At 41.8% G+C, this 17,725-nt stretch overlaps 1 protein-coding gene across 8 annotated transcripts in view; it reads left to right on the plus strand.

The window, feature by feature from the left end:
* Positions 1-17,725, plus strand: part of LOC122908359 (amyloid beta precursor protein) — a 271,290-nt gene that overhangs the window by 65,285 nt on the left and 188,280 nt on the right. For all 8 annotated transcript variants that reach the window (XM_044251072.1, XM_044251073.1, XM_044251068.1 and 5 more), the window contains exon 3: positions 14,422-14,551. In XM_044251072.1, the coding sequence (XP_044107007.1) occupies positions 14,422-14,551 (130 nt within the window). The remainder of the gene's footprint in view (positions 1-14,421; positions 14,552-17,725) is intronic.

The following is a 17,725-nucleotide window of genomic DNA, read 5'->3' on the forward strand; positions in this document are numbered from 1 at the left end:
TGCGGTAGATTACAGGAAGAAGGACATAAATGGATGGTGAAGACATCTGTGCACTCTCGGAAGAAAGATCCAGACGCAGAGAGCTTGAAGGCAATGAAGGAAAAGGGACAGGCTTTGTTTTCTGTTGTGTCTTTGTTGTTTTGGTTTTGGTTTTGTTTTCCAAAGGGAATGAACTTAAGCTAAAGGAAGCCTGAGCTAAACCGTGGGGAGTGTAGAAGTCCAGTCATAAGAAAAGTAGGCTCTAGTATCTGTAAGAACTAGGTAGGAATGAGATCCAGGGAATAAGGCTGAGTCTTGGAAAGAAGAAAAGGGGAAAATTATAAGGGTGAGTTAATTAGGCAGTTTCTGTTGCTAAGTTACAGAAACCCACTAAACATTTTACCCATGGAGAGTATTTTCTGCCACAGATGGGAAGCATCTTGGGATGTGGTTAGCTTACAGAATTTTTTAAAATATCCTCAAAAACTGGATCCTTAGATCCTGGTGCTGAGACCCAGTGCTGCCTGGAATTTCTCTGTTGGGGTCTCTGCTGTTCTCTGCTTATCCTTTCTCCGGTGTGTTCACCTCGTTTTCTCCTGCAAAGACGGAAGCCTGGGAAGATGGCAACCAGTAGCTCTGGGAGTGTGTTGTCTTAGCTTGGCATCCCAACTTGGTTCTGCCATTGTGCATTATAATTGCAAGGTGGGGTTTCTGGTTGGCCCTGCTTTTTTGGTCACGCACCTACCTTCAGATGAATTACCATATCCATAAGGACTAAGTACTGGGACTGGTCCACCATGACCCTGAGGTTGTGTGGCCTGTTTACAGCCCAGCCAGAGCCACAGGGTGTGGGGAGAGGGGCTTTTGCTAAGGAAGGAGACAAGAGTGAGCAGCATGGGGCTGAAATAGAATAATGATCATAGCCCAACACAGTGGGCTTAGAAACACACAGTGCATTAGAAAAGTTATAGGTTGGAGAGAGGGTAGCTGAGGGAATTTGTAGTGTGTCCTGACTTTAACTGGCTTTTGAGAAACTGGTGGGGTGGAGAGATGGTTGCTCAGAACTTTGAAACCTTCTTTGGCATTTTCTATTGAATGGTGCATCCTGAACTCTCTGGAAGATTCCTTATGGATATTTTAAGGTCTTCCTGCCACTTTCCACTTTGTAGGTATTCTAGTATTTTTCTTTTATGAATAGAAATAGTTTTCTTTTGTAGGATTGAATTTTTCTGTGTTTTGTTGAAATTTTTTTTCCTTTATTCCTTTTTTGACTCCATGTTTTTGTTTTAGATGGTATTGAATTATTTTCTAATAAGAAAGCCAAGGAAAATAATAATTACAGTCTTTCTTTTCTTTTTTTTTTTTTAAAGATTTTATCTATTTATTTGACAGACAGAGATCATAAGTAGGCAGAGAGGCAGGCAGGGGCAGGGGTGGGAGGAAGCAGGCTCCCCTTCTAACAGAGAGCCCAATGTGGGGGTCCATCCCAGGACCCTGGGATCATGACCTGAGCTGAAGGCAGAAGCTTTAACCCACTGAGCCACCCAGATGTCCCCACAGTTTTTCTGTCTCCTCTTTTCACAGGTTTTGCAAGTTGTAATAATTTCAAATTCTTGAAAGTTGTAATACTACAATCTGTTCCATCGCCATAATACTCAAGAGTGGCAGGTTGTGTCTTTAACTGGGTTCATCATTTACACCAGTCCTTCCACCAAAGAATCTCTATTCCTGTATCACTTATTTTGATTCCTTTTTTTTTTCTTTTTTTGGTTGACTGTCATCTTAGTTATTTCTAAATTCTTATTGAACAATGGCTTAGTTAAGTATAGAGTTCAAGGTTCCCAGGCATTCTTGTCCAGCACCTTGAAGATATTTATCCATTGCATTCTGGCATCTGTCATGGTGCAAATACTTAAAAAAAAAAATTTTTTTTTTTAAAGATTTTATTTATTTGTCAAAGAGAGAGAGAGCACAAGCACATAAGCAGGCAGAGTGGCAGGCAGAGGTAGAGAGAGAAGCAGGCTCCTGGCTGAACAACAAGGCCAATGCGGGCCTCTATCCTAGACCCTGGGATCATGACCTGAGCCAAAGGCAGGGGTTCAACCTACTTAGCCACCCAGGCATCCCTGTCATGGTGCAAATACTTAAAACCAAAAAAAAAAAAAAAAATGCAGAAACCAGTACTGTTAGTTACCATTTACAGTGCTACTCATTTACTGATTATTTTCCTCCTAGCAGTGATGAATAATTTTTTTCTTTATGTTCTCAGTCCCTCTTGTGACCAAAACACAGATGTTTTAGAGACAGCTGGCTGAGTCAGAGCGGCAGCTGTTAGCAGGACAAAACGGAACTGGCTGAGCTTATGACCGTGACCTCATTTTGACCTTTTGCTAACCAATTTAACTCACTTGTTAAATTTGTTTTTCTAAAAGATTGCCTGTATAGCTGCACATTGTATCTGTGGATGCTTAACTTAATATGATGTGTCAAATATTATTATTCTGATGGTGAATTATCTAGTCCGTGTCCTTCATAGTCTCTCTTTCCTGTCAATTTGTGCTCCCTGTTTTTGGTGTTCTGTTATTAATACTGTCATGTTTGCCTCCTGATTTGATTGGGAAGATAGTTGGAAACTTAGGGTTTAAACTGAGTATTTGTTTAATCTGCATTTAACCCCGAATCTTGGTACCCATGAATGCCCAGTTTTCCCTAATCATTATAGTTACTCTTCTGCCTAGTTATCATTCAAATACTTGCATTTCCTTACTTTTTGTTGTGGTGGTTTTTTTATTAGCACAGTCAGTCCCGTTTGAGGGTTTTCCTTCATTTCTTCATCAGATAGGTATTGAGGACTGCTACGGACTGAATGTTTGTGCCTCCCCCAGTTTCGTGTGTTGAAACCCTAATGTCCATCACAATGGTTTTTGGAGGTGGGGCCTTGGGGAGTTCATGCGAGCGAGATGAGGTCATGAGGGTGGGGACCCACGATGGCACCAGTGCCCCGTAGAAGACAGAGACAGCGGAGAGTGGTACCAGCTACCGGGCATGTGCACAATGTCCGCCTGCGTCTCGTAGCCCTCCTTGCAGTGTGCAGGCGCCATGCGGAGAATTGCCCAGTCAAACCACGGAATAGCGAGACATTCTCAAACATGGTGTGGTAGCCAGCCAACCTCCAGGATGTCTTCCAGTGGAACTTGCCTTCCTCTGGCCTTCACACCGTGTGTGGTCTCCACCCTGTGCAGAGCTGACCTCTGTAACCCATAGGATGTTACAGACATGGTGGCGAGGTGAACTCATGAAGACGTGGCTTCAAGCTTGCATATATTTACTATAGCAAAGCCAGCTGCCGTGTTGTAAGGACCCTGGAACAGCACCGTGACTTGGATGTGAGGGGTATCTGGTTGTATATGTGGGATGGGGTCCTTCTACTCTGCCATCTGCCCGGCACCCCCTCCAGCGGCACTGCGGAGATGGGCACGTGATGGGGAGTGAACACCCCCTCCCTGTAGCCAGCACTGGCTTGTCCGGCATGAGAAGGAACCATTGGGAAGTACAGCCTATAGTCAGGTGAAGCCTTCCTGTAACCACAACCAGCATCTTGACTGGGCCCGTAGGCGTCAGTGTCATTCCCAGATTCCAGACCACAGAAACTGTGAGACAACACAGTTTATTGCTTATGGTCTGAATGCTTATCATTTGAGGCTACTAAGTTCTGGGCTGGTTTGTGTGCCGTAATCGATGACCATAACATATACTTGCTCAATTATTATTTTCCTCTGTGGTCCTGTGGTAGAACACGGTTCCTTTCCCCTGTTAGATATGAGACACAGAAAGTGCCGCCATGACGGAAACAACTTGAAAATAACTGTTTGAATTATTCATCATTTAACAGCCTAAAGTGGCCACTTGCCTTAATGAACTGTTACATTACCCAAACTGTTACATTGTTCTAAGGAACAAGGAATCTTATAAATAGAACAGAAATAGAATAATATTCCCTTTGAAACATGTAGTAAAGCCTAGAAACAAAAATTACAATTTTTAGATTTTATTTTCCCTTTCTTTTGAATGAAATGAGATATAAGAAAAAAAAACACATTGTTTTATTTAAACCAAAGGCATTGGGATAGGAGAATAAAACATTGGAAGGATAATAAAGAATCTTGTTCATTCCCAGATTTAATTCAGGCAAATTTAGCAAGTATTTATTGAATGCTGTTTAGAGTAGGATTTTGTGTCATGTGTTTCTGAGTGGCGGGACACCATTCTTGGCTCATAAGTAGCTTATAAATATATGATTGGATAAGTTGAGAATTCAGAGAATTGGAAAGTAGAAGGTCTTGATTATAAATCTGGGGATTTCAGGTCTAATTCTGGAAATAAGAGCTGTGGATTGTTTCTTAGCATGAGTGTTTTGTGGTCAGGGCACTTTCAGAAAAATTAGCCTGTCTCCAAGTGTAGGTTGGATTAGGAAGGGGGGTGGATTCTGATCTCAAGATGTCTGCAAAGGATCATGCTGCTTGTCTGCCTTGTATGCAAGATGATCTGATAAAAGAGCCCTTGGGGTCGGGTGCCATAAAGAAGGGACATGGGCTTCACTAGAGAGATGGACCTTTTGAGTCCAGCCTTTTGCTCTCTTTCCACATGAGCAATCCAGGAAAGCTGCCTCATCAGTCTTATACCGTGTCCTTGCTGCATGATAGGAACACATGGGTGTGTGCTGTTGAAGTTAAATACTGTGAGTCAAACAGGAAATTGTGAAGTCCCAGGACTATTCCCTCCCCCCTCCTCTTTTTAAGATATTATTTATTTATTTGATAGAAAGAGACATCACAAGGAGGCAGAGAGGCAGGCGGGGTGGGGTGGAGCTCTATCCCAGGACCCTGAGATCATGACCTGAGCCGAAGGCAGAGGCTTAACCCACTGAGCCACCCAGGTGTCCCCTTTATCCCCTTTTTAAGGAGAGAAATGAAAACACAGTCTCTGCCACACTCTGAATCCTTACCATTCCCAGCACCTTTGGAAGGATAGGGCCCAGGGCAGGTGTTGACTCTGATAACCACCCCGGGGAAGAGATCTCTGGAGGGAGTTTGGAAGAGGTGAAGCCTGCCAGAGAGGCAGAGATTCTCAGCTGGAAAGTTGGCTTTGCTTGTAATCTTCAATTAGATTATGGGCATCCTTTCTTTTTCCCAAAGTGTTCACCACAGCTAACAGTGTGTGTGTTCCCTGTTTTTGTTTGTTTGTTTGTTTGTTCATTTTCTTTCTCTAAATGAACAGTTGTTTTGTCTACAAATTAACAGGATCGCTAAACCAAACATACCAGTGTCTGAACAAAACAAAATCAGCCTTTTTGTTAAGTTGGACAAACCTATTTCCTTTGCCCGCCTTCCTACTATAACCAATCATGGGAGTCCCAGACCAGGAATTACCTCTCAACCTTGGTTCCACAATACTGTGGCATTAAAACTTAAGTTAAAAAAACAAAAACAAAAACAAACATTATATGTGGTTCTTTTAATCTAACCAGTTTTGAGGGCATACTGTATACACAGTGAAACAGTAGAAGCCGGGGTACATTCTTGGCCTTTACTATTATTTTGTTGTGTGTTCCATCCACCTTTGTAGACTTAAAATTGACCTACAAATTACAGGCACATATGCATTGTGTTCCAGTATTTGAAAGATCCAGAAATTCCTGTTAGGTGAAATAATTTGCAAATAGAGCTGTCCGGCTGCCTATGTATGAGAACAGATATATCTTATACATTAATGGTCTGTGTACTTACGAGGATTGCTTGCACAAACCATAGGATTTAGAGCTAAATAAAAGAGGTTGCAACCAAATTTAGATTTTTTTTACACATTTATCATTTAATCAAGTTAATGTTTAATTTAACATTTGTCCTTCTTATCATCTGGCACCTTCTTAAATGGATACTCATTTATTATATATTTGCAGGAACACTGGGTGCTTTTCTATTATAATACTGTAATACTTTTTACTTTTAGGTGCATGGTCATACTGTGGACTTCATATTTCACATGTAATTAATTTATTTTCTGAAAGTATTTTTCGGTAATTTATTTTTCTCTTTTCTTTATTGAGGTAGAGTTGATTAGTGAAACTGTACACTTTGGATATTTTTTAAAATTGCCATAAACTGACCAAGAATGACAATCTAGGTTCTTTGTGTACCTATCTGATGATGTTTTCATATTCGTGTCCTGTTCTGTTTATTTTAGTGATTGTCCCCATCGCACCCCCCCCCCAGCCGCCATTTGTTTCTACATTTGGCAGTTCTGGAGTAAGTGTCTTCTCCATTGAAGGAGGTTCTCTGACAGTACAGTCCAACTCTGAACGGGAGTGTATGTACAGAACATCTACATATATGCAGTGTCGGAAACAGATTGGACCAAATTATTGGGAAATAGCCCGATTCCTTGCAACATTTTATGTCCCTTGCTTTTGCATGAGGTCATCACTGTGAAATCCTAGCCCGCCTCTCACTTCCCACGTTGCAGTCTGGTTTCATCAGCTGCTTGTTGCCCTTTGGCACCCCATGATGTCGTAAGCAGAGACCGTTGTTTTTGGTTTCCATTTCCCTTTCTCAGTCAGATTCGTTATTCTGTTCCCAGAATCCCTCACAATATTAATGGAATTTATGCTGAAAGCAGTTTGATACTTTTTTTTTTTTTTGTATTACAGAAAATTATAAAGGAGAAAGTGAGTTATGTCCTTTTCATCCAGGAACAGAAATTGTATTGTCTGGGGCATACCTTTGTTTTGGTTGAGACACTGAAGTGAAAACGTACTTAAAGCTTGTAGTTAACGCCCCTTGCGTGCTCAGCAATGGCACTGACCTTGGTTTGTTCCTGCTCCATCGGTTTGCTCTTCTGTGCAGTGGGGCGATTGCTGACTAATGGAGGATCACGTGCCTTGCTTGCTACACAGAAAACATCTGTGATGATTCTGGCACTTGGGAAACCCTCCATTATTTTATTTTTCTTATTCTCCTCTTGGATTGTGTTCTTTGAAAAGGAAATTAGTAGTAGAGGTTTCAGATGAAAATATCTCACGATGACCTCTGTACCACTTTGCTGTGGCGTTTCTTTCTTTCTTTTTTTTTAAAGATTTTATTTATTTATTTGACAGACAGAGATCACAAGTAGTTAGAGACAGAGAAGAGGAAGCAGGCTCCCTGCTGAGCAGAGGGCCTGATGCAGGGCTCGATCCCAGGACCCTAAGATCATGACCTGAGCCGAAGGCAGAGGCTTTAACCCACTGAGCCACCCAGGCGCCCCTGCTGTGGAGTTTCTGATTCTTTGTTCATCCCAGCTAACTGCAGTCAGACATGGTAGTTGGATCTTTGTGTTTGAATTTGTTTTGTCACTTCTAAATTTAGAAATTTGACTCGGTTTCCACTGGACTGGTTTGATGTTGCTGTTGTTGTTACTTTTAATTCTTTTTAATTCAAAAATTTAAGCACATATAAAAGTAAAAGGATACCGTAATGAATGCTCAAAGTACCTATCACTCAACTCAGTAATTATAAGATCTGATCTTATTCCTAGATAAGTCTGGAATGCATGTGCTCTATCTTGCCTCCTTCGTGCTCTGCATTATTTTTGGCAAGCCCCTGATTGCAGATGGGCTGCTCATCCCCTTTGCTGCACTGTAAATTGATTTAAGACAAATCAAAGCTTCGTGTTATTTATTTTCATACTTGTATGTTTAAAACATAATTTTATCACCACTACATAATTTCCAGCATTTTTTTCCCAACAAGAAATCTCTTAGAGAATTTGGTCAGAAGTTGATTTCAAAAGTCAGTAGTCTAGAAGGAACAGTAAGCAATTTATTCTCAGAATTTGCAGCAATTTTTTTTTTTTTTTTTTACCATGACCATTAACTCTGTTTTCAGCCTTTTCCTAACTGCATCTGATTTTGTGGTCTTGAACATCCTTGACCATTTGGAATTTAGTTGTGTATAAAGAGGACTTTTAGTATTAGCTGCTTATCTCAGGTGACCTGTTTGCAAAAGGGACAGGAAGGGATTCCCCCATTTGCTTTAATTATTGGGAGCAGAGGAAAGTTCTGTAGGACTCTAACAACATATGTCTTAACTATTTTTATATTTTTTATATTTTATGTATGTAACTACATGTTCTTGGCTTTCTTAAATATCGTCAGTGTCTTTTCTTGCTTTGCATATTTAACAACTTAAAAGTTATCTTGTCTGAGATTTATATATTTCCAGTTTGGAGAGAGAGAGACTTCAGAATTTTAAAATTTAGAGAGCAAGTATGCCGATGGTAACCGGGTTTTAAGGTATTCTTCCATGGTGAGGGGAGACCAACTAGGACAGTCTAATGTGGATCTAAGATTCTTTTTATTCTTCTTTCCCTGCTGTCAATATTTTGAATTGCTTCAGCTCTCTTTTTTTTTTTTCAAAGTTTAATTTATGTACTCATACATTTGCTTTAATGATAAAAGATACTTCTTTAACCAGGAGAATAGGCTGTTTTCGGGTTCCTGGACCCGCTGGATGGGTCTCCTCGGTCAAAGTAAGATTCTGACTTTTAGTTCTTCCTCAGCATCTTCTTTAGCTGTGTATTTATCAACCATAATCTACTGCCTCTTATATGAGGCTATTATTTATATAAGTTGCCACATCATACTTGGGAGAACAATATTGGAGGGCGTTGAGATGCTTATTTTTCTCAAATGCTCATAGTCCAACTATAATATTATACTATTAGATTATTCACTTAAGAGATACATTGATAATTTCTGATGGGGGTTTAATGTATCCCGAATTTCCCTATAATTAATGGACTCTGAGCTTAAGCAGAAATACCATTACGTATTTATCAGGCACTTGCTGCGCTATCACAGTGTTGGCTGCAAGTAAGTGAACATGAAGATGAATTGCTTTGTCCCTGCCTTCAGGGAGTGTGTGTTCTAAAGGGCAGAAAGGCACAGGGCCGTAATGGAAGGCAGAAGGGGGTAGGCAACAGATAAAAGATAAACTGCTTTGGATTCAGAGATTGAGGGGATCAAAGAGAGGGTACTTGTGAACCAGTATTTGAGTTGGGGCCTTTTTGGATTTTGTTCAGTTGGAAGGAAACCAAAGTCAACAAAGTTTGGAGGGCCCGTGCTATGCCTCACTCAGCGGTCCCCTGTCTGCTCCTCTGCCTTGTCTCTCTGTCTTGGGCTCTTGGGCCTGCCTTTCTCACCTTAGCTTCTCTCCGTGTGCACATCTTCCTTTTTCATGCCCTAGGCAGCTGCTGCTTGCAGGCGCCTTGCTCCCCTCCCCCTGCAGGTTTTGAGATCCCCACCATCTCTGATGAGGACGTCTCCTACCAGCCGGGTGTTGTGTCTGCCTGGAGCCTGTGTGTGTTCATTCTTGGAGGAAGAGAATGCGATTTAGTTTGCTTTCCTCGGACTCTAATTAGCTACAGGGACAGAACTGCAGAGTTAAAACATGGCCACTAATGAGGACCTCTTCAGAAGGTGGGGGGGCTGGAGCCCACAGAGAGGGGAAGGGAGCTGGCAGCTTCCTGATAGCCTTCAACCAAAGGTAATGAACGTGAAGAACCATAGGAAGGCTCTGGGGTGCCAAATTGTGTTTCCTGCCCTTCCAGAAAGTGCATTTTCCCCTGGGAAAGAGGTATACATGTGTCCTTAACCTGAATAGGAGGCACCCTGTGGTAAATACCATAAAGCATTCCTGAAGTGGAGAAAGGGATTAACATTGCATTACACTGTGAGTGGGGCCGGTTTGTCCATGACACAGGGGACACCCTAATAGGCTTGGGCATCTGGAACGTGCTGGAAGGGTCTTAAGTAGGAGTGTGCTTGGAGCACACTGTTTTTATACAGCGATTGCTCTGGGTAGCTGTGATTCAGGAAGGTTTGTAGGAACCGAGAACAGTGTACTATTCACGTAACTGACACAGACCTAGATTTGCTTCTGTTTTAAGAATTTACTCACATAGCTATAGTGGTCTGCATTTTTTTTTAATTAATCAAGAAAATAGTTGCTCATGTATGGGGTTCACACAGGAAACATTTCAGAAAAGAGAGAGGCCCTATAAAAATTCACTTGCTAATCCTACACTAGCAAGTTATTAGTAATGCTTGTTGTGTTAGCAATACGGGTATTACCTGTGTTGGAAAGCGGCGCATTGCCGAAGGAGCTCAGCTATCTTTACTTTTTTATGTTGAGATTTGAGATGCTACAAAGAAAATGTAAAACATTGAACTGATGCTACTAATGAGTCATGGTGAAAAGTCAGGGACTTCACTAGCCATGAACATCTTGGCGGGTCTCATTAATTTTTATTCTTGCCTAAACCTGTAAGCTATGCTATTTTTTCAACATAAAACGCTTGTCTCATAACATAAAAATGGTTGTCTCTGGTCACCTACTAGAGATGCTTAATAAAAAACTAGGTGTCTGGGACTTGGATTTTTAGTCAGAAACTTTGATGTGTTTTTTTCATTGTGTCGTTTTGTTTCTGTTTCTGAGTTGGGGCTTGTATGTGCCTGTGGACTCCTTGGGACTTGCTTTGTGCTTTCAAAGAAATTTTGATACTTGTCTTGTTGATGTTCTTCCCTCATCTAAAATAAACCTCCTGATTTTAGAACAGCAGAATTTTATTATCTTTGGCAGATCCAAACTCGGAGCTCCTTGTCTCTGAAAAATAGGTAAATCAGGATGGAGGTACACTGTGCATGGGATTTCTACAGGTTCACAGTTTGTGATCTCCTCCTCCACCTGCACAGTAACAGCCGACCCTGTGGGTATTCTGGAGAGAGAGTCAAAGCACGGGGAAGAACACAAGTGCTCTAGGATCTCATGGTAGGAACCGGAAGTAAATTCTCTGTTTGGCTGTCCTGGTGATCTTGGGGAAAGTCTTGTTTTCCCTGATTTTAATTTGTCAGTATGCAATTCTGTCCGCTAGAAAATTCCCAGCGGAGTGAGTTACTGCTCTGTTGCCCCAACATGACTATCAGACACTGAAGATGGTGTGCGGTGTGCCCTTCCTTTCCTGCTTCCCCGTTTGTATTCTGCAAATGGTTGTTTCTTTGTTTGTTTATTGTTTGGTTTTGGCTTGCACTTAAAAAGAAGATAGTGTGACTTGTCCGTGCCTGCCACAGTGTTTACAGAAAACTGAAAGCTCCGGAGAGCATTCTCAGCAGGGTAGTATTTCTGTGAAGAGGCTGCTAGAACCCCTTAAGAAAAATGCAGCAACTCACACTTCAAGGCACATCAAGTCGTGTCCCTCAGGGCAAACTCTCCAGTGTCATGGAGTTTATGACTCACGAGTGCTGTACTTTTGTGATCTAATAAACAAGGAAAGGTGGCGGGGGAATTATATCCTGTACAAAGAGCCACTTCACCTTTCATTATATGGAAGAAAGCCATGGAGATATTAAATTTTTAGTGGCATTTTCAAGTTGAGCATTATCCGTGACCGAAACGCATGCAGTAAGGTGTTAGGATACTTACAAACAAAATAAAATAAAGGGAGGTAGCTGTTTCCATTTCCAGCTACGTTAACTGGCCGTGTTTTTGAAGAGTAGCTTTCTTGGTATCCATCCCAGGGTTCTGATTCAGATATCCTGATTTGTGTGTTCTTACGCTGGATTTATCCCGCACTACACTGTTTATTTTTTAATTAAAAAAAAATAGACTTTATGGGGCACGTGGATGTTTCAGTTAAGCATCTGCCTTTGGCTCAGGTCCTGATCCCAGCATCCTGGGGTGGAGTCCCACATCCAGCTCTGCTCAGCGGGGAGACTATTTCTCCCTCTCCCTCTGCTGCCCCCCCTGCTTGTACTCTCACTCCCTGTCAAATAAATACATAAAATCTTGACTAAAAAAAATAGACATTATTTTTTAGATCAATTTTAAGTTCACAACAAAACCGAGGAAGTGGCACAGGGATTTCTTACATATCCTCTGTCCCCACCGACTCCCCCCTCTTGTCCCGCCTCCCCCAACATCAACATCCCTCACCGCAGCGGGTATATTTGTTCCACGTGATGACTCGACACTGACCTCATAATCACCCCGCGTCCAGAGTTTCCAGTAGGGTTTAGTTCCTGGTGTTGTACAAGCTACAGGTTTGGACAAACGTATAATGACCACATTTACTATCATAGTGTCATAGAATAATTTCATGGCACTAAAAATCCTCTGTGCTCCTCCTTTTCGTCCCTCGCTCCCTCGAACTCCTGGTCCCCACTAATCATTTCACTGTCCATGGCTTTGCCTTTCCCAGACTGTCAGAGCTGGGATCGTACAGTATGGATGGAGCCTCTTCACCGTGGCCTCTTGCCCTTGGCCGTGTGCATCTAAGGTTCCTTCGGGTTTCCTCATGGCTTAATGGTTCATTTCTTTTTGGCGCTGAATCATCCACTGTCCAGATGGACCAGCTTTTATCTGTTCTCAGTGCTTTCTTTTTTTTTTTTTTTTAACTGATATATCTCAGGGCTGGGTGTGGTGAATGAGGCACTCTGGAGTCACATAATATTTTAATGCCATATTTTAAAAATCAGAATTAATGTCCCCCAGCCCACAATGAATAAAATATCAACAGTTTAAGTAAAGACAGGATCGTGGGCAAGCCTTCTGATTGCTACAGACAATCCTAAGTGACATTCTCCTTATCCATAGCCCACGCTGGGAATGTTGTTCTCTTGCTCAGAAACCTGGTTCTCCTCACAAGCGTTGCTTCCCCTGAAGCCTCCACTGGTAGAAGTTCTTTCCTAACAGTCCTGCTGGCATTGTGCCTCCTTCCTCCTCATCTTCACTTCCCGACCATTCTTCCCCTGCCTCCCTATAACACTGCTGGCCCCAACTGTGCGGTACGGGCTCCTGAGCCAGGGCACCTCGCTCTTCTGTCTGTTGGGAGTCTGGAGACCTCTCTCCACCTCAGCGGGATTCCTCCTCCATCTTCAAAGGCTGTAGCTCTGGCTTTCTGTCACCCAAACAATGCCAGCCTCCAAGATCCTCCCAAGATGCCAGTTTCCCGGTTCCTTGACGATTCCTTCTGCCAGTGATCTTGCTGCCATCATTGTTCTTCATCAGCCATTCCCGCATTGGTGGTTCAGGGGTAGAATTCTCGCCTGCCATCAGCCATTCCCTCCCCTGGCCGTAATCTGCTTCTTGAAATTGCCAGTGATGTAAGTCCTCCAAGATCTTGCATTTCTCAACTCTCCAACGCTCCAAGTACCACTTGTAACCACCTCTCTTTCTTTGGTGCCTTTATGCCGAAATTCTGTCGCCCACACCAGGACTCGTTGATACTACAGTCTTTAACCATGTATTCCACCTTCCTAATTCCCACTTAAGATTTTAGAGTCCATCACTCCAACCATTCCCTTGCTTACAGCCTCGCTTCCCTTAGGCTTGTCTCTCTTGATTGTTTTCATTTGGCACAACAGTAATCCTAGCAAAGTGCAAAGTGTAGTTTAGAAGGATATTTATGTTTTTCTTTTTTTCTTTCACATCCCTACTCATTACTATTAATAGATTTGGTATTGGACAAATATATTTTATGTTGATTCAGTTTCATGTTTCATTCCAAGCACTTAGTAAGCACTGTGCCCTATTGAGATCCATAACCAAAGCAAAGAGCTGTAGTTAGTTATCACGCGAAGAGTTTCATGAATGCAGTTCTTTATCTAAATGACACCCATGATAACTGTTTGACAATTTTTTTTAAACATTTTATTTATTTATTTATTTATTTATTTATTTGAGAGAGAAAGAGAACAAGCAGAGGGGAGCAGCAGAAGCAGAGCAGAGAAGCAGGCTCTCTGCTGAGCAGGGAGCCTGATAATGAGGCTCGATCCCAGGACCCTGAGATCATGGCCTGAGCTGAAGGCAGATGCTTAACTGACTCAGCCACCCAGACACCCCAACAAATGATACTTACATAAATTACTTTGAATAAAGAGAAGATTTTTATATAGAAAGCTGCTCTATGTCATATCCTGTATGTAAAATGTTTGCTTAATTAATAAAATAGGGGTGGGTTCAATTTAAGTAATGGCAATATTCCCAGGGGTATCTACTATAACCTTTATTTAGGACATTACAGACTGTCATCCTCACGCCACTTAATTTTGCATTAAGATGACCCTATACTTATAAGATGGTCTCCTCCCCATTTCTATTTTATCTCCCCCTAGGGAAAAAAATAATAATATTTTAAGGTACAATAAAATCCAAGTCACGTCACTTAATATTTTGAATGGGATGATTAGGTTTTTGTCCCCTGCTTCGTTTTCTTTCCCTGGAATTTCTTAAGCTCAATCGGAGTTAGATCAGCACCAAAGCTGCGAGATTGCTGTGCTGGAGAACAACAGCTGTGGTTGAGGGGGGGTCTGCCGCTAGTAACCCTGCCCCTTTTTGTGTGCTCGCCCAGGTCTACCCTGAACTGCAGATCACCAACGTGGTGGAAGCCAACCAACCAGTGACCATCCAGAACTGGTGCAAGAGGGGCCGCAAGCAGTGCAAGACCCACGCCCACATCGTGATCCCCTACCGCTGCTTAGGTGAGCCGGCCGCGGGGCACACACTGGTTGCTCTGGTCTTCGGGAATGGAGAAGAAGGAGGCGCTCCTTAGATCAGATAGGCCTTTTCTTTCTGCCACTCTGGACTGGACTGTATTTTGGACTCTGAAGGTATCCTGTGTTCTGACAGCGCAGGAACAGTATTTTGGGCATCCTGCCTCAGAATGAATTCGCCTAAAATGTTTATTAAAACTATGGAGTCTTAGACCGATTCCTTAGTGGCTACATGGAAGGGTCTGGGGAATCCTCATTTTACCGAACCCCGTAGGTGATTCTCATGCACACCAACTCTCTAGACTTGGAGAACTAGGGCCTTGTGCGTTTTCTCACACAAACTTCATGTAGGAGAGAACCTAATGTGGTGATCCTCCATTCCGCTGATTTCTTCAGAATCTCTTTCTTGAAACAACCCGATTACTCCACTTGCAATAGTTGGATGCAGAGTTGGGGAATTCTTTTCTGCTTATATCTAACTGGAGGAAGCAGTTAGATCATGAAGGTTTAAATGTGTGTTTCTCTTACCAACCTCAAATTTTACTTCTGCTTTTGATTTGAAAAATTGAGCTGTTTAGTGAGATGTCATACTTTTTCCTCTGGAAACACTGTCATGCTCCATATTTAATCTGACTTGGTAAGTAGTCTCTTCCTAGTTGATATTTTTGTGTAACCAGGCAGTGTGGAAATCAGCATTTGGTCTGCTAGCTTGCATGGTTGTAAATGAGGACGTAGAGATCTATACAGAGGGACTGTGGACAAATACTGACATACATTCCAGTGACTTCTTGTAAAAACTAAAAGGGATCTTTTTTAAAAAGTCCCAACAGCAAACTTAGGATACATGTTGAAGATTCTGGAGATCTGTATAATACTTGCTTAAATGTGAATGCTGTAATAGCATATGTAGTGATTACTGTTCGTGCGTATCCATAATTTAAGACATTAATGGAAAACACTGGCCATTAGAGTGAAGTTTTCATTTAGTTTTACTACTCACAATGGAATGGATGAGGAGAGTGTGGAAAACCAGATTCTTAAACATTTGATAATTCAAGAGTTTCGTGGTTCCTCCTTCTTCCTTATTCTTAAATACTTTACAAGGCCTCTAACCCTTTTCTGTCTAACTAGTTAAAAACTGAAGATTTAATAAGATGAAGATAAGTAATGTTTAAATATAGAGGTCAGCTGTCTCCAGGAACTGTGTATTTCTTTTCTTTTCTTTTTTTAAAAAATATTTTATTTATTCATTTGACAGAGATCACAAGCGGGCATAGAGGCAGGCAGAGAAAGAAAGAGAGGAAAGCAGGTTCCCCACTGAGCAGAGAGCCTGATGTGGGACTTGATCCCAGGAGCCTGGGATCATGACGTGAGCTTAAGGCAGAGGCCTTAACCCACTGAGCCACTCAGGTGCCCGGGAACTGTGTATTTCAAGCCAGTTTAGTTATTAGGCCAAGAGACCGTCTAATTCAGTGTACATTGGGAAGTAGATTATGAACCAGTTAATTAGGTGAGGTCTTGTTAATGATCTGTTTCTTTTGATTCTCACCCATTCTGTGAAATGTTTCAGATACATTTTGTTTAGGACATAATGCTCACTGGGAACCAGGTAGCAGGTCGATCTTTCTTTCCTTTAAAGATTTTATTTATTTATTTGAAAGAGAGAGAGGGAGAGAGATCACAAGTAGGCAGAGCAGAAGGCAGGGAGGGGGAAGCAGGCTCCCTGCTGAGCAGAGAGCCCGATGTGGGGCTCGATCCCAGAACCCTGAGATCATGACCTGTGCCAAAGGCAGAAGCTTAACTCACTGAGCCACCCAGGGGCCCCGGTAGTAGGTCTTTAGATGAGCTTCATTGCTGATGACACCTGATAGGTCACTCACAACTGCATCTGTTTTTACATTTTGCTTAAGATCTTCCTGCTTCATAACTATTCAGAAGTGTCAGCATTGACAAAACAATAGAATCCACATTATGATTGCAGTTCACCACAATTGCATGGCTTAGTGGTGGCAAATTTCCTTTGACCTCATATTTCCTGTGACCCTAAATTAATTGTCTCCTCCTTCCCAGCTGTTCTCTTTGCCCTACTCCATGCCCCGCCCCATGGAAGAGTGAATTGAAACTCCAAGGGAAAAAATACTGTCAAAAGGAAGAAAAGATGTATGAAATGTCTTCAGATCTAAATACGAAGTCAAAAGATTTTATAATGCAGTGATTAACTGTCAAAATGTTTTATTGTGATAAAGTGTGTTATATACCAAGGACGGAGTTTCCTCCTAAGTGGTCTCACTTCACAGGCAGAAATACTGAGATACCTTAAATGTATACCTGGCATGGGTGTTTGTGGCAGAAATAGGACCAAAGTCCAGGACCTTTCAATGCATAATCCAGTGTTACGGTCACAACAAAAATTGTTTTGGAGCTGATAACCAGCTGATTTACCAAATCAGATCATAAAGGAAAGAAAGGCTGTGAATGGGAGGCAATTGATAACAGTTTTTTTTAAAAGTCACAACCCACGTTGTGTTCATAAAGGTGACAGTTGTGACTCAGTCTCCATATGATAGTGTTTTCCACTTGATGGTAGTAATAAGCAGCATTCTTACATATGAGTTGCTGCTTGAACAAAGAATTAGTGTTTAGCATTAATATAATAAGTACACTTCAAACTTCAGAAGCTTGGCTATATCCGAATTTATCCTTTAGATGAAAGACATGATTTTATTGAAGATAATTCTCAGAAAAGAGCTACCTAGAGAACAGAGTACAATTGTCTTAAACATTAAGCATATTAAAACCCAAAACAGAGCTTGAGGAGAGAAAAATGCCTGTTATGCCTAGCATGCGCCCTTCTTGACCTTTCTATCAGATGCAGGGTCGGTGGTGTACTGTGTTGTTTTTCTTCAGATCGTGTATTTGTCTTGGGCATACTTGCTCCACAGTATCTTGCATTCCTTGTCTGGATGGAGAAAGTGTATGAGGTTGCTGTTTAGGTTGCTTTCCTTCTGCGTGTTGCTGATCTCCCTTGAGAGTGAATTGGCTTTCTCTTTTCACCCCTTGCCTTTGATCGTGCTTCTAGAACCCGAATATAAGATAGCTCTTCGTCGTATAAAATGTTTCATTAATTATCTCATGTGGAATTAAGCACATCATTGTCATTAC

The sequence above is a fragment of the Neovison vison genome, chromosome 6 (assembly GCF_020171115.1).
Source record: "Neovison vison isolate M4711 chromosome 6, ASM_NN_V1, whole genome shotgun sequence".
In the NCBI taxonomy this organism is placed as follows: Eukaryota; Metazoa; Chordata; class Mammalia; order Carnivora; family Mustelidae; genus Neogale; species Neogale vison.